The sequence below is a fragment of the Bos taurus genome, chromosome 8, assembly GCF_002263795.3.
Source record: "Bos taurus isolate L1 Dominette 01449 registration number 42190680 breed Hereford chromosome 8, ARS-UCD2.0, whole genome shotgun sequence".
Lineage (NCBI taxonomy): Eukaryota > Metazoa > Chordata > Mammalia > Artiodactyla > Bovidae > Bos > Bos taurus.
In genome coordinates this window covers 25,813,319-25,835,610 of record NC_037335.1, presented here as the reverse complement: position 1 = coordinate 25,835,610, position 22,292 = coordinate 25,813,319, and the positions used below count along the sequence as shown (strand labels likewise).

At 39.8% G+C, this 22,292-nt stretch overlaps 1 protein-coding gene across 3 annotated transcripts in view; it reads left to right on the top strand.

Moving 5' to 3' along the window:
• The window catches only part of ADAMTSL1 (ADAMTS like 1), a 1,134,169-nt gene that overhangs the window by 625,772 nt on the left and 486,105 nt on the right, over positions 1-22,292 (top strand). Inside the window, exon 1 of one of the 3 annotated variants that reach the window (XM_015472431.3) lies at positions 14,458-14,655. The exons of the other annotated variants lie outside the window; for them this stretch is intronic. Coding sequence (XP_015327917.2) covers positions 14,593-14,655 — 63 coding nt within the window. The 5' untranslated portion in view covers positions 14,458-14,592. Of the gene's footprint in view, positions 1-14,457; positions 14,656-22,292 lie in introns of those variants that run through there. 3 annotated transcript variants of the gene reach the window in all.

The following is a 22,292-nucleotide window of genomic DNA, read 5'->3' as shown; positions in this document are numbered from 1 at the left end:
TCTAAGGAGCAGGGGTTTTCCGCTTTATCCTTGGAACCCTGTAACTACTAGTTTCTGTGCTGAGAAACCAATATTGGATTTTAACTTCTAGGAAATGCACATGAAAAAAGGTAAATCTCTGAAGTCTTTTACTTGTTTCTTCTAATCACACCTCTTATGTTTCCCTCAGGACACCTGCATTTTAGTCATATTTTTGTTGTTGTTGGCTTATTTTCAATTCTATGTATTGTTATCCCTTTTTATTTTCCTTTGGCCATGCTCACCAAGCTCCATATTCCAAAGAAAGGCCCACCACATTTTCAAGTAGGAAAGATAAAGCAAATAGCTTTAACTACAAACCTCATGTCCTTTTCAGAAACTTAGAAAATAAACTATTATAAATTATTAGTTTCAGTGAGAAGCTGAGTTTTGGTATTTTACTATGTCTTTGACAGTATGTATCATATTTGTGATAAGAGATAATCTTTGTAACTTAACAGAGAAACTGTTCATCTAGCTAGTGTTAGCAAATATAACCAGCTTGTAACAGAAATAAAATGGAAGGCTACACAATGATCTATTTTAGAGGAAGAGTTCTATGACTTTCCCTGGTTTAACTAACTGCTGTTCTGAAGTTCAAATTTTATTTCAAATATCATGTCATCTACATTTTCTCTTAATGTTTGGAGACTATATTTTTTCTTTTGTAATTTCTCTGCTTGCTTTTCTTCCTCTTGTTTTTATTTTTTTTCCTGCTATTTTATCTTTAAACAAAGCATAATGTTAATTAATCTCTGTATTAATTTTACAGATATTTATCTGATGCCTATTATGTACAAGGCTTTGTGGAAGAGCTGACATTGTCTACACCTTTAGGAATAAAAAGGATTTTTAGGGAAGCAGAGGTGGGAAGAAGGAACTTCTAGGCAAAAGGGACAGAATGAACGAATGTACAGAAGCAGGAGGATTTGGAGAATTGGAGTAAAGCAGGTATTTCAATTGGGCTGGAACATGAGTTTCTATTATCCTGGGACAGGAAGCAGATCAGGGAGGTCCTTGAATGCCATGCTGAGGAATTTGGCTTTTGCATTTTAATCCTGCTTTCTCTATATTGACTATAAATCTGTTCACACCCCTTCACCTTATTGTCTGGCTCTGGGATAATTATTTTATCTGCAGAGGATGATGTCATGGAAATAGTACTGAACTAAGAATCAAGGACCTTGGATTTATATATTACACTTGGGTTTAATATGTGAATATTACAACCATAATTCAAATCTTGAAGATTAAACTGGTATCTCCTTTTGTTTAAAAGGCTACAAAAGACATTTTGTTGCTAGAATTCTCTATTTATCATTCCTTACACACAGTAGGTCCTTAGTATGTGTTTTGTTGAAACTAATTCAGTAACAAGCCTCTGAGATCCATGACATGAACCCTAGCAATGTAGAGAAAGGAGGATCAAGAACCACCAGTTTGAAAGTGACCAACAATTCTATCCCCCCAATGCAATTCAGTGCTCTGTTAATCCGTTTGCTTGCTTGTGTGTTTGTTTTTTCAGGGAGGAGACTGCCCTCAAATAGAATGATTTTATCCCAGAATTTTATCAGAATTTTCAAGCACACAGAATATTTGAAAGATATGTACAATGGACACTTATATATATAGCACTGAACATGGTAAAAATTTATTGATTTCCTATTTAGTACCAAGCTCTGAGCCAAACTCTGCAAACCCCTCTCTCCACTGCCCACAAGAGCCCTGCAGTCTAGAGCTGTAGTCTCATCTCAGCTCAGAATAAAAACCAAACAACAAAAAAGTGAGCTCAGGAACTTTTAGCAGTTTATTTCCTTAGAGTGCTTCTGTAGGAATTAGGACAGCTGGGACTGTCTGGTTCAAAAATTTGGGTTCTTTCCCCTCCACCAAGCAGCCACTTGAATTCTCTGCCACTGGCCAGGATCACAGATTCCAGCCATGTCCCTGCAGTATGAGAAGTCCTGAATTAAGTCTTGTAGAGATGTTAGCAGAGACTTCTAGTGCTTCAGGAAGCTAGAGATAAGTCAAATCAAATTTTAAATTTTGTTGCATTCCTTTCATTTGTAACGTGCAGTGCTTGACATTTTGTAGGGAGAGATCACTGAGTATGAGATCTGAGACTATGGAACAAACAATTTTAAAAATATATCTTTCCCCTATAAGCAGCCTAAAATAGTGGATAAGAGTGAGTCAAGTCTGGGTCTCATGTGTTCCTGCTTTGTCTCCAAGTACTTAGTTCTCATCACTTGCAAAGCCTTTTTTCTTTGCATCCCTGAAAGTCTCCTTATATCTCAAGGTCTTTTTCAGTTTCCATTTTTTTCCACTTGGATACTTATCTCCTCACTGAGTCCTGAAATCTGTAATGACCTCTCCCTTCTCTGAACCCCTGTGGTCCTTTGCCTGCAAAAAGGCAGTGCTGTGTAGTGACTATAGACACAGATGACCTGGGTTCAGATCTTGAGTCTGGGAAATATAGTCTGTAGGTTTTAGGCCTCTGCATTTCAAGAAGGCACTGGTTGATGAATTTTGATGGCTAATCTGCCAGAAATAACATCCATATTAGGGTAATGTGTACCTATTCATAGAGTTGCTGTGAGGATTATATTGAAATCATAAATAGGAAGTACTTGGCACATGCCTGGCACATGGGGGCCCTCATGTTACTAATGTAACTATTTTCATCATCAACTTCTCAGAAAAGTATCTAAGGAAAAGTCAAACCACCTTAGTTATAACTTTGATTTTCCACCTACAAATAGGTAACTGCGATGAATCCACTTATCATGAGGGATACCAGTTTCCCCATATATAAATTGAGGATAGTATTCATTCTCTACCTGATAAAATTCTGTTTATATCCCATTAAGTCACATATGAAAGGTGATTTGAAAATGGTAGCAAATGCTCCAGTTGCTTGGATGTTAAATGGATATTAAGTGAATCATACATATTTCTGCTCAAATCCAGTTCTACCCTCTGAGACTAGCAGTTGGCTTGTGGTAGCTTTATCTCATTTACTTTGATTTTAGGTTCAAAGAATTCGTTAGCAAATTGTGTGTAACAACTACTTGTCACATACGATAAACAATTTCAATATTTAATAGAGGATTATTTGACTTAATTTCAATAAACAGTCTTTAAAACAAGAGAAATAGAAACAATAGAGAAAAGGAACAGCATATACATACATCACCAAATTGGACCGACCAACATCCAGACTTAAAAAGTACTAGGATGGTCCCTTGTTAACAGCATTTGGGAGTCCCAGTTGGGAAAAGATGCTGGGCAGTGTGTCCACCCCACAGGTGAGACTTCAAATTGCAGTTTTGGGGGCTCTCGCTTATAATCCCAGGCCATGAATTGACATCATCAGTTTGTGCACAAAAATGCAGCTCTGGGTTTTTTGTTTTTTGTTTTTTTTTGAACTTTTATAGTGTTGTTTGTTTCACCTTGTGAGTCAAAGGTTTTTGTGACCTCTGGGGAAGAGGGGTGGGGCACTGGTCAGACCTCCAGGGGTTCAAGAATCCCAAGACCCACTCTTTTTCTTATCTAAGGTGCCACTTGCCTCGCTGTGCTTACAGACAGATGTAGAACCCAGGCAGTGCCCACCAAATTAGAAGCAGGTCAGAGGCTCTCCTGCTTATGAAGCCTGAACAAGACTTCCTCCATTTTAATTTCTGTAACACATCCCCATGTTTTTTCCTTCCCTTTAATCTTCAGATCTAGCCAGGGGAATCAAACCACTTGGACACATGCCCATGAAGACTAAGACTTGGGCACTGCCATAACCACTTCCTTCAAGGGGAGAGATGAGGCTCTACAGAGCTCGCCATCACTTCCCACCCCTGAGTTCTTTTCAGAAGATACCCTGCCCTGTCTTGACAACAGTCACTGCAACTAGAGGGCCAATGGAGGAGGCCCAGCCTCAGGGAGAGACAGGTGGCTTCGGAGTGAGCACTATAAGGCACTTTCCCCAGGGGGAGAAATTCCGAGAGTTGAGCTCACTCTTTCCTGCCATAAAGCACATTGAATGTTAACAGCTTGCTCCTGTCCAAGCTGGTGTTTTTTAAATTAAGTATTGTTAAATCCATACCATTTGGAATGATGCTTCAGACAGCTCTGACACTCTCTCTCTCTCTTGCTTCTGCTTTCATTTCACCTAATATATTGTGCAGGGGGCCCGTAACCAGTATTACAGCAGCTGGGGCCGCCGCCTCTGCTGCTGCAGCGGCTGCTGGTGCTCAGACGCTGGCAGATGGCTTTCATTTAGATACCTGGAGAGGAAAAAAGGAACGCAGCCAACGCCCTGCTCAGATGCCGTGAGAGGCTTTTCCCAGGCTGCTGCTAGTATGGATCTAAGTTACCTGGGGTTTTATGTTATTTTCCTTCAGCACTGAGAAAATTTTTAGAAATGACAAAGATGAGAGACCGACGAGTTGTAGACTAAAATAAGGGCCTCTCCACTGTCAGGTAATATAAACCCACCATCAAACCTGGGTAGCCTGCCTTCTGTTTTTTGCCTCCACTGCAAATGTCCATCTCTAACCAGTAGGATACCACTGCTGACATCTGCACACACACACACACACACACACACACACACACGTATACGTATATGCCTACATACAGTGCAGGAGACATAGGAGACATGAGTTTGATCCCTGGGTCAGGAAGATCCCTTGAAGGAAAACATGGCAACCCACTCTGGTAGTCTTGCCTGAAGAATCCTATGGATTGAGGAGCCTGGCGGGCTCCGGTCCATAGGGTTGCAAAGAGTCGGACACAACTGAGGTAACTTAGCAAGCATGCACACCTATATATTTACATATATGTATACTAAATGGAAGTGATTTCAATTCGGAAGACCCTGTTCAAAAGCTAGTTCTAATGGGTGGAGCCCAAGGTAAGTCACTTAAGTTTTCTGAGCCTCAATTTTCAAATATATAAAATGGGGTGAGTTCTTAACCAATTTTGTAAGGAGTCAAAAAGCCAAATGAGGGGGTGATCCTAAGATGGCGGAGGAATAGGACAGGGAGACCACTTTCTCCCCCACAAATTCATCAAAAGAACATTTGAACGCTGAGTAAATTCCACAAAACAACTTCTGAATGCCGGCAGAGGACATCAAGCACCCAGAAAAGCAGACCATTGTCTTCAAAAGGAGGTCGGAAAAAATATAAATGATAAAAAGTGACACAAAAGAGGTAGGGAATGGAGATCCGTCCTGGGAAGGGAGTCTTAAAAAAGAGAGAAGTTTCCAAACACAAGAAACACTCTCACTGGCAAGTCTGTGGCAAGCCTTGGAACTTCAGAGGGCAACATAACCGGGAGGAAAAATAAATAAATAATTAAAACCCACAGATTACCTGCCCGATGGTAACTCCCAACGGAGAAGCAGCCCAGACACCCACATCCGCCACTAGCAAGCAGGGGCTGGACAGGGAGGCGCTGGCTGCATTGCTTAGCGTAAGAACCGGGCCTGAATGCCCCGAGGGCAATCTGAGGGAACTAACTTGCCGGCTGCGGACTGGCCCATCCACCACTGGAGACAGGCAGGTGAGGGCAGCCAGAGCTGGAAGTGGGCATTCGCGGCCCCAGAGATGGCATCATCTACCAAACTGCAAGCAGGCTTAGTTGCTAACCAAGACTTCTTGGGATTCTGGACGGTCAACATCCACCTGAGAAGGTACACCGGTTGTACACCCAGAAAACTGAGTGGCAGGGATGGAGGAGGCAATAAGTCGCAGCAACCATGCTTGCCAAATGCCTGGTCACCTGAGTGGCTCAGACCTGGGAAGGGCACAAAATGCGGGCCCAACCAAGTCTGTGCCTCTGAGGACTACCCAAGTAGCTGAACCTGAGTGGCTCAGACCCAGGGCCGGCCTCAGACAGTTCCCGGCAGAGCAACCTAGAGCCTGTGTAGTGTAGACAGGGAAACCACACACTCCGTGAGCGGGGGCAAACCCATTGTTGCTGAAACACCACGAGCACTCCCCACAGACGCCAGTGATATTTGTTTACAGCGTCCCTCCCTCTACACAGCATGACTGAACAAGTGAGCCTAAAAAAGTGTCCACCACCGCCGCCTTGTGTCAGGGCAGAAATTAGACACTGAATAGACCAGCAAACAGAAGAAGCTAAAACAGAGGGAACTGCCTTCGAAGTGACAGATGGAGAAGTATTGAGGCTACTGTAAGAATAAGACTGAAAACCAGAGGCAGGAGGCTTAAGTCCAAATCCTGAGAACACCAGAGAACTCCTGACTCCAGGGAACATTAATCGATAGGAGCTCACCAAACACCTCCATGTCTACACTGAAACCAAGCACCACCCAAGGGCCAAGAAGTTCCAGAGCAAGACATACCACGCAAATTCTCCAGCAACACAGGAACATAGCCCTGAGCTTCAATATACAGGCTGCCCAAAGCCACTCCAAACCCATTGACATCTCATAATTCATTACTGTACACATCATTGCACTTCAGAGAGAAGAAATCCAGCTCCACCCACCAGAACACCAACACAAGCTTCCCTAACCAGGAAACCTTGACAAGCTACCCATCCAACCCCACCCACAGCGAGGAAACTCCACAGTAAAGGGAACTCCACAAACTGCCAGAATACGGAAAGGCCACCCCAAACACAGCAATATAAACAAGATGAAGAGGCAGAGAAATACCCAGCAGGTAAAGGAACAGGATAAATGCCCACCAAACCAAACAAAAGAGGAAGAGATAGGGAATCTACCTGATAAAGAATTCCTAATAATGATAGTGAAAATGATCCAAAATCTTGAAAACAAAATGGAGTTACAGATAAATAGTCTGGAGACAAGGATTGAGAAGATGCAGGAAAGGTTTAACAAGGACCTAGAAGAAATTAAAAAGAGTCAATATATAATGAATAGTGCAATAAATGAGATCAAAAACACCCTGCAGGGAAACAACAGTAGAATAACTGAGGCAGAAGATAGGATAAGTGAGGTAGAAGATAGAATTGTAGAAATAAATGAAACAGAGAGGATAATAGAAAAATGAATTAAAAGAAATGAGGACAATCTCAGAGACCTCTGGGACAATGTTAAACGCCCCAACATTTGAATCATAGGATTCCCAGAAGAAGAAGACAAAAAGACGATAAAAAAATACTTGAGGAGATAATAGTTGAAAACTTCCCTAAAATGGAGAAGGAAATAAGCACCCAAGTCCAAGAAACCCAGAGAGTCCCAAACAGGATAAACCCAAGGCAAAACACCCCAAGACACATATTCATCAAATTAACAAAGATCAAACACAAAGAACAAATATTAAAAGCAGCAAGGGAAAAACAACAAATAACACACAAGGGGATTCCCATAAGGATAACAGCTGATCTTTCAATAGAAACTCTTCAGGCAAGGAGGGAATGGCAGGACATACTTAAAGTGATGAAAGAAAATAACCTACTGCCCAGATCACTGTACCCAGCAAGGATCTCATTCAAATATGAAGGAGAAATCAAAAGCTTTACAGACAAGCAAAAGCTCAGAGAATTCAGCACCACCAAACCAGCTCTTCAACAAATGCTAAAGGATCTTCTCTAGACAGGAAACACAGAAAAGGTTTATAAACTCAAACCCAAAACAACAAAGTAAATGGCAATGGGATTATACTTATCAATAATTACCTTAAACGTAAATGGGTTGAATGCCCCAACCAAAAGACAAAGACTGGCTGAATGGATACAAAAACAAGACCCCTATATATGTTGTCTATAAGAGACCCATCTCGAAACAAGGGACACATACAGACTGAAAGTAAAGGGTTGGAAAAAGATATTCCACGCAAATAGAGACCAAAAGAAAGTAGGATTAGCAATACTCATATCAGATAAAACAGACTTTAAAATGAAGGCTGTGAAAAGAGACAAAGAAGGACACTACATAACGATCAAAGGATCAATCCAAGAAGAAGATATAACAATTATAAATATATATGTACCAAATATAGGAGCACCGCAATATGTAAGGAAAATGCTAACAAGTATGAAAGGGGAATTAACAATAACACAATAATAGATGGAGACTTTAATACCCCACTCACACCTATGGATAGATCAACTAAACAGAAAATTAACAAGGAAACACAAAATTTAAATGATACAGTAGACCAGTTAGACCTAATTGATATCTATAGGACATTTCACCCCAAAACAATGAATTTCACCTTTTTCTCAAGCGCACATGGAACCTTCTCCAGGATAGATCACATCCTGGGCCATAAATCTAGCCTTGGTAAATTCAAAAAAATTGAAATCATTCCAAGCATGTTTTCTGACAACCATGCAGTAAGATTAGATGTCAATTACAGGAGAAAAACTATTAAAAACTCCACCATATGGAGGCTGAACAACATGCTGCTGAATAACCAACAAATCACAGAAGAAATCAAAAAAAGAAATTAAAATATGCATAGAAATGAATGAAAACGAAAACACAACAACCCAAAACCTGCGGGACACTGTAAAAGCAGTGCTAAGGGGAAGGTTCATAGCAATACAGGCATACCTCAAGAAACAAGAAAAAAGTCATATAAATAACCTAACTATACACCTACAGCAACTAGAAAAGGAAGAAATGAAGAATGCCAGGGTTAGTAGACGGAAAGAAATCTTAAAAATTAGGGCAGAAATAAATGCAAAAGAAACAAAAGAGACCATATCAAAAATCAGCAAAGCCAAAAGCTGGTTCTTTGAGAAGACAAATACAATTGACAAACCATTAGCCAGACTCATCAAGAAACAAAGGGAGAAAAATCAAATCAATAAAATTAGAAATGAAAATGGGGAAATCACAACAGACAACACAGAAATACAAAGGATCATAAGAGACTACTATCAGCAATTATATGCCAATAAAATGGACAACTTGGAAGAAATGGACAAATTCTTAGAAAAGTACAACTTTCCAAAACTGAACCAGTAAGAGATAGAAAATCTTAACAAACCCATCACAAGCATGGAAATTGAAACTGTAATCAGAAATCTTCCAGCAAACAAAAGCCCATGTCCAGACAGCTTCACAGCTGAATTCTACCAGAAATTTAGAGAAGAGGTAACACCTATCCTACTTAAACTCTTCCAGAAAATTGCAGAGGAAGGTAAACTTCCAAACTCACTCTATGAGGCTACCATCACCCTAATACCAAAACCTGACAAAGATGCCACAAAAAAAGAGAAAGCTACAGGCCAATATCACTGATGAACATAGATGCAAAAATCCTTAACAAAATTCTAGCAATCAGAATCCAACAACACATTAAAAAGATCATACATCATGACCAAGTGGGCTTTATCCCAGGAATGCAAGGATTCAATATCCACAAATAAATCAATGTAATACACCACATTAACAAATTGAAAAATAAAAGCCATATGATTATCTCAATTGATGCAGAGAAAGCCTTTGACATCATTTATGATAAAAACCCTCCAGAAAGCAGGAATAGAAGGAACATACCTCAACATAATAAAAGCTATATATGATAAACCCACAGCAAACATTATCCTCAATGGTGAAAAATTGAAAGCATTTCCCCTAAAGTCAGGAACAAGACAAAGGTGCCCACTTTCACCATTACTATTCAACATAGTTTTGGAAGTTTTGGCCACAGCAATCAGAGCAGAAAAAGAAATAAAAGGAATCCAAATTGGAAAAGAAGAAGTAAAACTCTCTGTTTGCAGATGACATGATCCTCTACATAGAAAACCCTAAAGACTCCACAGAAAATTACTAGAGCTAATCAATCAATATAGTAAAGTTGCAGGATATAAAATCAACACACAGAAATCCCTTGCATTCCTATACACTAATAATGAGAAAATAGAGAAATTAAGGAAACAATTCCATTCACCATTGCAATGAAAAGAATAAAATATTTAGGAATATATCTACCTAAACAAACAAAAGACATATATATATAAAACTATAAAACAATGGTGAAAGAAATCAAAGAGGACACTAATAGATGGAGAAATATACCGTGTTCATGGATCAGAAGATTCAATATAGTGAAAATGAGTATACTACCCAAAGTAATCCATAGATTCAATGCAATCCCTATCAAGCTACCAACGGTATGTTCCACAGAGCTAGAACAAGTAATTTCACAATTTGTATGGAAACCTCGAATAGCCAAAGCAATCTTGAGAAAGAAGAATGGAACTGGAGGAATCAACCTGCCTGACTCCAGGCTCTACTACAAAGCCACAGTCATCAAGACAGTATGGTACTGGCACAAAGACAGAAATATAGATCAATGGAACAAAATAGAAAGCCCAGAGATAAATCCACGCACCTCTGGACACCTTGTCTTTGACAAAGGAGGCAAGAATATACAAGGGAGGAAAGACAATCTTTTTAACCAGTGGTGCTGGGAAAACTGGTCAACCACGTGTAAAAGAATGAAACTAGAACACTTTCTAACACCATACACAAAAATAAACTCAAAATGTATTAAAGATCTAAATGTAATACCAGAAACTATAAAATTCCTAGAGGAGAACATAGGCAAAACACTCTCCAACATAAATCACAGCAGGATCCTCTATGATCTACTTCCCAGAATACTGGAAATAAAAGCAAAAATAAACAAATGGGACCTAATTAAAATCAAAAGCTTCTGCACAACAAAGGAAACTATAAGCAAGGTGAAAAGACAGCCTTCAGAATGGGAGAAAATAATAGCAAATGAAGCAATGGACAAAGAATTAATCTCAAAAATATACAAGCTACTCCTGCAGCTCAATTCCAGACCAATAAACGACCCAATCAGAAAATGGGCCAAAGAACTAAACAGACATTTCTCCAAAGAAGACATGCAGATGGCTAATAAACACATGAAAAGATGCTCAACATCACTCATTATCAGAAAAACGCAAATCAAAACCACAATGAGGTACCATTTCACGCCAGTCAGAATGGCTGTGATCCAAAAGTCTACAAGCAATAAATGCTGGAGAGGGTGTGGAGAAAAGGGAACCCTCTTACACTGTTGGTGGGAATGCAAACTAGTACAGCCACTATGGAGAACAGTGTGGAGATTCCTTAAAAAACTGGAAATAGAACTGCCATACAACCCAGCAATTCCACTTCTGGGCATACACACTGAGGAAACTAGAATTGAAAGAGACACGTGTACCCCAATGTTCATCGCAGCACTGTTTATAATAGCCAGGACATGGACGCAACATAGATGTCCATCAGCAGATGAATGGATAAGAAAGCTGTGGTACTTATACACAATGGAGTATTACTCAGCCATTAAAAAGAATACATTTGAATCAGTTCTAATGAGGTGGATGAAACTGGAGCCTATTATACAGAGTGAAGTAAGCCAGAAAGAAAAACACCAATACAGTATAATAACGCATACATATGGAATTTAGAAAGATGGTAACGATAACCCTGTATGTGAGACAGCAAAAGAGACACAGATGTATAGAACAGTCCTTTGGACTCTGTGGGAGAGGGTGAGGGTGGGATGATTTGGGAGAATGGCATTGAAACATGTATATTATCACATGTGAAACGAATCACCAGTCCAGGTTCAATGCATGATACAGGATGCTCAGGGCTGGTGCACTGGGATGACCCAGAGGGATGGTATGGGGAGGGAGGTGGGAAGGGGGTTCAGGATGGGGAACACATGTACACCTGTGGCGGATTCATGTCAATGTATAGCAAAACCAATATAATATTGTAAAGTAATTAGCCTCCAACTAAAATAAATAAATTTATAATAAAAGTCAAATGAGATTTTGAGTATAAAATCATTTTTTTTGAACTTTGAAGATAGCACATAAACTTTATTAATTATCAGAATGACTTCATCCCCCAAACCTAAGTATCCTAACCCAACTTGATTTTGTTCTTTTTCTGAAATTATAGTTAGCTGGTTGTTTGTCCTGCAGGGTATAATTCTTGACTGTATGTTTGCTTTTCCTATTTTCTCTGAGCAGCCACAGTGGGAAAGGAAATGTACTCACAAAGGGACAAGAATCATGATACTCTGTGGCAGGCATCCTCAGGGATTTCAACACATGACTGAGGGCTTAAATTAAAAATAATCATACTATTCAGTGACTTCATTGTGACCATCTTGCTGGACATAGACATGTTCATCAAAACTCTGAGGCAGAAATCTCTGACTCAAAATATCTAACCAGCATTTACGTCTAAAGCACAAAGGAATCTAGACTAGCATACAAGTGGCTACTGACTATCCATTGACCATGGCAATTTTTTAAATCGGTTCTTCTACAAATGGTATTTTATCATAATCGTTCTTGCTACTCTTCCTTTTCCCACCACCTGTTCTTCCCTTTCAATCTTCCTGATGAGTGATGTTTATGTGTAGAAAGGGAGGAAGTGGTATTAGATAGAATATTCCATTTTTTAGAATGAGCTACATTTCTTTAAGGCGTGACACTGATAGAAAAAAACACCTATAGCAGAAAGCTCCAATGCATAAAGGAGAGATATATCACACAGCTCTATGAGTGAATGTTTATTTCAATCAAGCCATCTTTAATATGATGAGGATTTCAGATAATGCCAGTCAAGCATTTTTACATCTCCTTGTGAATACTCTTTAGCTTTTGAGCATTAGCTAGTTTTTGAGAGATTTGTAAAACTAATCTTTCTGAATGGGAAAAGCATACTTCAAGAATAGACCTCTTTGTTGTGGACTCATACTATCCGTTTTCCTAAGTGATGGATCCTTGTATGCCCTGACTTTCCTAATAGGTTGACAATGGGATTTTTTAAAGCTCTTCTGTCTTTCATTGATATTCCGTATGAAATAAGTAATCTGAAGTTGAATAACCTGCTTTTCTCCACCTTTGTGAAAAGCAACACTACAGGTATGTATAGAAGAAGACCTGCCTGTAATCACATGCCTATTACAGCTTGATCAGATTTTCCATATTTGTGTGTTTGATGCCTCTTGTCAGTATTTTTTTTTTACTAATGAAAGGAAAGAACATCAATTCTAAAAGTCTTCTTCCTCCAGCACCTGTATTTCTATCAGGGCTATCAGGAGATCTACACTGGAAGAACTTCCTGGTGACACACCTATGGAAATGTAAGGTCAAGTTTGCTATTTCATTCTTTCAAAAATTCAATGATTTCCTTAACAGATAAGGTGAAAGGAGTCCTTGTTTGACATCTGACACTTTTCTAAAACTGTAATAAAATCCCCCTCTATTAGAATTCAATCTTGCTTCTTGTTGGTTTCACCAGACCAGAAACTTCCTGACCGTCTCTTTGCTGTTGCTGGCCTGCCCCTGTCATCATGTCAGCAGTCATCAGTACTGCCTCCAGGGCTTCAGTGGACAGGAAAGGTCACCTCCTCGCCCAACACTCTTAGAACAGTAGAAGGAAGAGGAGGTGAAACTCCCTTCAGCCCTCTCTGCTATATTATAGTGGCTCCGATAAAGGACATGGATAAGGAAAAGGCTGAAACTGTTGCTTAAAAGGTTTGGGGATTAATTGAGGATTTAATTCACCCTTTCTTTCTCTTCCCCTGCTAAAGCAGATAGTCGAGAGTTGGCACAGTGTCAAAACCAGGCTGTTTCTCAACCCGAATTTCAGCTCCACACATGTCAGAGTCTTTGTTAAGGGCTTCTTCTTAAACAGGGAATCTAAATTGCCACTTGTGCCTTGAGCTTAGTAAACCTGGGCTATTTTAAATTGTCACTTTACAAAGAAGTAACCTGCTGATTTTTTTTTTTCCTTCTTCATCTTCTTCACATCAAGTCATGACTACACAAAGTAACATGCCTCTGTTTAGGCTTAGTAAGGACCTTTCCAAATTTTATACAGTCTAAGTCAAGGAGGGAAATAAAGAGGAACTTTATGGAAGAGGCATAAAGCAGTTGTACAGAACACGTTTAAGGGGCACATTAAGTCAGTTTTTGTCTGTGGTTCTTTCCCTTTATGGCATATGTTATATATTGACAGGGATTAAGTTTCTCTCCTGAATGGAACAATACAGAGTCACAGGGAGCTACTGTACTTTACAAAGCACAGGCACCCTCACAGGCAAATAGCAAATAGAAACAAACGTATCTCACAGTATCTCACAAACTAACCAAGTTAGTTAAGAGCACCGGGCTCTGCTTCATCTTTCGCAAGTCCGCATCTTTTGCATTTCTCTCCTGGCTCTGCCGCGGGCTCCTCCGAGCTCCTTTCTTTTTCGCCCTTTCCCCCGTCCCCGGCGGGGGCCCCCCCACCCCACCCCTCCACCTTCTCGCTCGCACTGTTACACTTTCTCTGTCCCCTCGGCTTTGTTATTCAGCATGTCTGATTAGCAGGAGCCTGATTGGCTGGCTGCCTGCTCCGAGAGAGATTCCATTCAGCTTACCCCCCACCCATCCACCCACCCACCCACCCCTTGGTCAGGAAATATGAGCGGGTCTGATGGAAGCTGATAGGCAGGGCTGGAGTGTAAGCACCAGTCCTGGATGTGACAGCAAGCAGAGGAGCACTTTGCAGCTTATTCAGTGTCCGATTCGGATTCCGGCAAGAATCCAAGCATGGAATGCTGCCGTCGGGCAACTCCTGGCACACCGTTCCTCTTGCTGGCTTTCCTGCTCCTGGTAAATGCCTTTTCGTTTCAATATATCCTTAGTGGCCATTTAGTCTGGGTGCTGTTGGGGTGATGTGGACGTGTGTGAGTGTGTGTGACTGTATCTTTCTCTTCAAATGCCAGGTAAAGTAATTTACATGGCTTTAAAAAAATGAAAACTTTTTGCAGAAAGCTAACCCCAACTTTCCCAAACAAAAGTCTACAAGACTGTGTGGGAATAGCTAGAGGTATATAGGATACTGAGACTTAAACTTTGGGATCTACTGCATGGAGTTTGTGTGCTGAGGGCTGTATAAATGGTGGTGTGCATGCTTGGAATTTAGGTAACAGACGTCCTGAAATCCAACTCATTCACTGTGGTGTTCCTGTAATTTTTCTGAAGGATGGGCTGTGAGGGGCTTTCCTCCACTGCCTGTTATGAGTCCTCCTTCCTCTGTGCACATGTGCTAAGGAACCAGGTAAAAGAGGGAAGGAAAGCCCCTCTGTGGCCAACCCAGATTATAGTTCATAATTATGGCAAGTCATCTATGGATACAAGTTAATGCTAGTATTTATGAATTGAGGGTTATGGTTTTTGATCTCAGATCTTCTTTTGAAGAAGAAAATGCTGACTTTAGTTTCGGCTGCTTTCCATAGTCACAGTGATAAGATGCTCTGCTCTGGAACGTCAGCACACACTGCATTTTTGACTAGAAGTAAATGTTCCGTTGTGACTCATACTTGGTTTTATGGGCAGAAAATGAACCTTTACTGTCCAAAAAAAATCTACACTCAAAATATTAATAGCAATGCACATTTTTTTAAACCAGAGTGTTCTGGGCAGGCAGCTTTGTAAACCTCATCTGAAGGTTTGATTCCAAAATTTGCACACACCGAATCCAAACAAACGTGATTGTAGCTCTCCCTGTCACATTTCTGGAGAGCCAGCCCTTCCTCAGAAGGTAACCAGGCAAGAAGGGAAAAGGGGGAAATTGTAACACACCACACGTATAGGTCACATTGATTCATCGAAGATGAAGGAATGTTTGTTCTGATTAGACTCTGAAAAATTTGATCTGCACTGTAATTTTGAAGGAGGGAAGCAAGCTATTTAGCATAAATTTTAAAACTCCAGGAAGGCTCATCAGCTCATCAGACAGTGATTAAATATGTTAACATTCCCACTTCTTATTTGCATCATTATAGCCAAGAAGTCATAATGCTACGTTGCAAAAGCTGTAAATACAGAAATATATTTTCAAGTGCTCATAGAAATGTAAAGGCAAACTGAATTTTAAGCATGAATGGACTGTAAGTTTGGGGCTGTTCTGAGGAATATAAAAAGCAGAATGTTTAGGTGTGCTTTATGACTAGTGGGGCAAGCAATTTATGAAAGGTGTCTCATTTTTTCCATATGGGACGTGTTACTTATATACACACCATTAGTTTGCCTCGTCTTTCCTTCTTTGTGAATTTTTGAAAGCATGGGTTATTTTCCCATGTAATTACATCATGAAGCAAAATTACCAGTACACAGTACTTTTTTGATATCTTCGTATAGAGGTATGATCTCATTATACTTTGGAAAAACTTGCCCATTCAGGATAGATTGTTTTCACTGCCCACTTGGTAAGTGCAGTATATTTCTCTTTGATATTTTTAATATTCATATATGTGTTTGAGCGTATAATGACACTTACATGGATAAAAAGGAGCATTTGCTTATTTCAGATTTGCAACATACAACATCTTTGGTTTAAATTACAATAATTATACTGTGAGGATAAAAGGAAATAAAACCCAGGCTTGTTTTATGCCTATATTTAAATCAATTGGGATTCTGAAAGTTAGGCCAGAAAAGAAAGAACTGTCTGGTGAGTGCCAAGATATATCCCTGTATAGAGTAACAGTGTTAGTAGTACCTGCCATATATTGTGTGTCTGAATGTGTCAAACACAAGGTCAGTTGTTTGAAAAGCATTACAGTGAATTCTCACAATAATCTTGCAAATAAGGCATTGTTAAACCCATTCTGCAGATAAGGAAGCAAGCTTATATTTGAACTCAAAGGGGAAATAATGGAGAGAAAATGACTTGTTTGGTTTGTACTATGGTCACAAAATGTTTAATAGTGATGGAAGCAAAGACATAGGTTGGTCTCTAGTCTTTAATGGAGGTATATAGGCTTTTTGCTTCATCTTGGCCACTAAAGATGTGTGCAACATTATGAGCACTTGTCACACTTGCTCGTTCACTGTCCCATGTAGCTTTGGAGGCAAAAGTAAGCTACTGGCCCAAGAGAAAGTGACCTGAAATGTGATCAAGAGTTGAACCGGAAGTGTGACATTTTCAGCTCAACCTTCAGTCAGGATCTAGAAATGGAACTGGGTGGCTTATTTTTCTTATAACTGTTTGATACGTTTTAAGAGTCTGTCTAATCTTAGAATTAATTTAAGCAATTTTTAAAGCTCACTTTTTACTTAATGGAAAATAGTCTGTTTAGTGGCAAAGCCCAGTTTCTACTTCAAAACACAATGAAGTCCCTGTGTCTTTTATATCTATCTTTGGTTACCACTCACTTTGCATGCAAAGCTCAGACATCATAAACTGCTATTGTACTATGCACACAGTAGGACAGTAGTACTGGGCAAGGCATTTTATTCTGACATTCAGGTCAAATTAAGCCACAAAACCCCACGTTCCTCATCTCCCCACCCTGCTCCCCTTTTCCCTGCTCCCTCCTTTGTCCCAATTGTTTAGTTCAAAAGGAATGTGGGGGAAAACCATGACCGGCCATTGACATATGTGTCCATCCAGACTTGAAGTCAAATCTCTTCTTGTCAGAAAGGCATTTAATCAAATTTGCATTTGCTTTTTGTTTCTTTTAAGTGGTTTTAAGCTGTTTCGCCTGCTATTGTGGGAGTTGCAAGGGTAACACTCAGAATTATAATAAAGTACATGTGTTTTTCTGTTGAATTTCTTTTTTTTCTCGGTACTAATTTATACATGGAAACTAGTCAAACACAATAGCCCATTCCCTTCGGTCGGTCTGGCACTCTCCTCCACTATTATCTAAGTGGATCTATCTTGGATGGTGATAGCACCATTAGCTTGTGGAATGAATGTTAAGTCCCTTATTTATAGCAGACTGTGGCCTGCTCCAATAGTGTGTATGTGTGTGTGCATGCATGCACAAGCACCTTTCTATAACTATTTACATCTATTACTTACTCTGATGCCTACATTGTCCTTACATCAAACTCAAGGATATTTCAAGTAACCTGGAGAATGTAACGAGGTGTTTCTTTAAACATTATTTACTTCATGTTTTTGAGCTATTTCTTATCTAGACATAGTCAGCTTCATTTTTGTTTTCTCCTGTTTTAGCATTTCAATCTGTTTCAGAGCCACTTTCCAGTCTCCATTATTATTTTCATGTGAACCAGTTCTAGAGCTTCATATAAGTTGAGGGAAGTGTGTCCAATAGTAGTCACTAGTGAACTAAAAAAGAATCATTTTACTCCAGGCAAGGTTTTCCTTGAAAGACTGCAGATATTTTAAAGACTTTTGAAAGAGAGAGAATGAATAAATAAATGTATTTGTGCATTCATCAGAACGTTGAATACTCTTTACCTATATGTTGATTCTTCTTTACATATATGTGTGGGTAAAATGGAAAGTGAATCTCTAGACCATGGGAGAGGCAATTACTCAAGCTTAGGAATGTACAAAGTTCATTCTTATATCTTTAAAACAAAATTAAAATCAGGGTATATGTAGTTTTAATCAGTGAAGTGTAGATAACCCCTGTTCTTGCTATTCATTTTTAAGCCCATTTTGTTGGCACATTTTGCACAGGATTTATGTTTGCATGAGACATGGTCTGCTATTTTGGTTCTCCCCTGTATTATGGCTTAATCAAAATATAATTTTAAACTCTTTCAGAAAAAAATACAGTGTCCTGTGAATTTCTGCATCTCCTACAATACCTACTAGAATATCTTGGATAGTACAGGCATCATAACTGTTTATGAACTAAATTCAGAGAGCAAAGGATACAGAGAGACTCATACAGTTCTCCCTGATTCTCAATATATTCAGGGTTTCCTAACTTCATATATGTTGTCCAGTTTCTTTGGTGAACTGACAGCTCTGCTTTTATTTTGTCTATTTCAGGTTCCAAGTCTCACTGGCAATAAGTTTCTTTCTGCCCTTCTCTCATTGTGCACGTTCTGTTGTTTCTTGCGGTCTCCTGAGTAGAGTGACTCGGAAGTAACCTCTTCATAGCTAGAGGACCATAGCGTTTTCTTGAGTGAGAGCATTCCTTGAGTATAACCTACTGGTGAAGCATGTTGAGATAATCACAGGAAAATGTGTCTAACTCCAGTTTGAGAGTCTTGCTGTTTGAACTGATTTTCTTCATCTGGAGAGCTGGCTTCAAACTTTGTGTTTTCACCAGAGTGAGACAAGTTCATCTTCTGTCAGCATCATAAAAGCCATACCATGTGGTTGAATTTTGGCTTGATTGGCAGGACAAGCTCATGAGCAGCTTAGGACTATGCTTAGGCATAGCAGAGGTGATGTAAGTCCGAAAGGATCTAATTGAAATAGGCCAGCACAGCTGTGTGGGGAGCCTGCCTGTTAACTGGGTAAGCTGTTGCTATCAACCCCTTCTTTCCATGAGTTCAAAAATAAATGACTAAATCTCCCCAATTCCCAGACTTCAAGATGAAAAACTACATCGAATAGCTAACTGGGAGCACCCAGCATGTCGAGCAGTCTTCTGGCCATGTCAAGAAGATGTCTCAATGGAAGTAGTCTGCAGCCAACAGTGACCTCTGGCTTTTTGTTTGTTGTATTTCCAGAAGCTCAGTATTTATAAATCAATTAGAATATTTTCCTATACTTGTTAAGAGTCTCTCTTCCAGTCATAGAGATATATCTTATCTCAGAAACCCCTGTAATCTTCATTTGAAGAAAAACCATAATTTCTTTTTTAAAGTTGAAGATTCCAATGTTTCTCTCGAGTATTTTTTTTTAATTGGAGGATGATTTATTTATAATATTGTGTTGATTTCTGCTGTACAACAATGCGAATCAGCCATAAGTATGTGTGTGTATATGTGTGTGTGTATGTGTGTGTGTGTGTGTGTATCCTCTCCCCCTTGAGCCTCCCTCCCACACCCCCTCATCCCATTGCTTTAGAGAAAGGCGAGTTGAGCTTGCTGCGCTTTATAGCAGCTTCCCATTTGCTATCTATTGTATACAGGGTGGTGTATATATGTCAATGCTACTCTCTTGATTCATCCCAGCCTCTATATTTTTTGTTTGACTACCCCACCCTAAATTCCATCCATGTATAGTCAGCATTTAGTAATTGTTTGTCAGAGGCATACGTAACTCACTGTATTCTCAACAGTATTTTAAAATGTAATTTCTTCTAGTCTTGTGCTTCCTTGTATTTATTTCTGTCATTGACTTCTTATATTGTACTTATGTTTCCGTCTTCATCAACAAAGTTGTGGATGACAGCAGAAGTGACTTGTTCCTCCTACCTTTGTCAGAATACCTGGTCTCAGTAAATGTTGTTGAATGAGTGAGTAAATGGATGAATAAGAATAATTTGGTAAGAAAATATGAGAAAAGCATACAGTACAAGTAGCAAGGGGAACATGTGAATGTCCATTTCACATGGGAGGAATTTCATCAATACTGGTTTTAGTAAGACCAAATCAATAAACCTAATACATTCAAAAGAGAAGTTAAATATTTTGCTTTCTTTCTCTTCACCCAATGAAAAGCAATTGAATGACAGTCCTTTTTAGTGTTGTTAAAGTGAAATTTGCACCTTTCATATCTTTTTGTAATCCATTTAGTTCTCAAGGGAAAAAATGACACATTAGCCACAGTTTTATAAAACCAGAAGGTAGTTATAGTTGCTCATTGTAGGAGAGATAATGGAGAAGGCAATGGCACCCCACTCCAGTACTCTTGCCTGGAAAATCCCATGGACAGAGGAGCCTGGTAGGCTGCAGTCCATGGGGTCGCTAAGAGTCAGACACGACTGAGCGACTTCACTTTCACTTTTCACTTTCATGCATTGGAGAAGGAAATGGCAACCCACTCCAGTGTTCTTGCCTGGAGAATCCCAGGGATGGGGGAGCCTGGTGGGCTGCCATCTATGGGATCGCACAGAGTCGGCCATGACTGAAGCGACTTAGCAGCAGCAGAGATAATATTATGGAATCACCAAAATTCATTTCTTTTTACTGCTGGGCACAAAGTTAAACTTTCTTTCCCAGCTTTGTCTGTAATTAGTTGTTCTATCATGATTGAGTTCTAGTCAATGGAATGTCATTCGAAGTGATACATGGCACTTCTCAGCCTGATGTCATCCACGTAATCCTCCAAATAAGTAAGAACTCTCTTTATACACCTGCTGGATGCAGAGAATCAAGCAAAAGCTTCAAGACTCTAGAAAACAGTAAAGGCACCAAATGTAAGGCCTCATCCCTGAATGACTGCATGTGGCAGAGCCCTGCAGTGCCACTCTCACAGAACTGCATTTGTGAATGTTCATTTAACCTTGAGCAAACAATAAACCTTTGTTGTTTTAAACACTGAGATTTGGGGGAATGTCTTGTTTGTTATATTGATAACCTTCTTAAATACCATATGCTTTATATTTAGATGGCATGCATGCTTACAAATAGTACTAATATCACTTTCCAGTTTTTTTATATGGGAAAATTAAAATAAGGAGATGCCGTATCACCCTGATAGTGGTTTAATCTGTGTGGTTTGTGACTTATTATGTACTTAGAGTGCTCTAAAATACTTGAGGGTATGTGGTAAAATAGGAAAATGGGTCCATGTCTTTTTTCTTTAATTTAATTATTTTTGGCTGCATTGGATCTTTCTCGCTGTACGCGGGCTTTCTCTCGTTGCGACAAGTGGGGGTTACTTTTGCTGCAGTATGTGGGCTTCTCCTTGTGGTGACTTCTCTTGTGTGGAGCTCAAGCTCTAGGGTGGGGCTCAGTAGTCGCGGCACTCAGGCTTCAGCAGTTACAGCACACAGGCTCTCGAACACAGGCTCAGTAGTTGTGGCTCCTGGGCTTTGCTGCTCCACAGCATGTGGGAGCTTCCCAGTCCAGAGCTCGAACCTGTGTCCCTTTCACTGGCAGGTAGATTCCAACCACTGGACCACCAGGAAAGCCCTCCATGTCCTTCTTCAAACAGGAGCGAGTTGAGCAGTAAGAAATAAGGGGTGAGGGGAAGGCACGACTGCGGTAAACAGTTGTAATCTCATGGAACAGAACAGGATCACACAACCTGAAGAACACCGACTCTCACAGATGCAAGGCGAAGGCAAAGACTGAGGCACGACTGATGTAGCTCCAAAGAGAGAGGTCAGGAAATAAAGGAGTAGACGAGGACCGGAAGGGGAACAGCCTCACACACACACACACAACCGTTTCACACAGTAACATAAAGTGAAACACGCTTCTTGAGTACACCTAGTCTCAACCTACTTTGATATATTTTTCTAGAAAGTGTCCAAGTGTCATGAAAGAGTCCATCCCACCTAACTCTCCAGGACACCGTGAGAGGAAAAAAGACCATTGGATGAAGTGTTTTTGTCATCTCCAAAGTAATATAAAACTTTCAG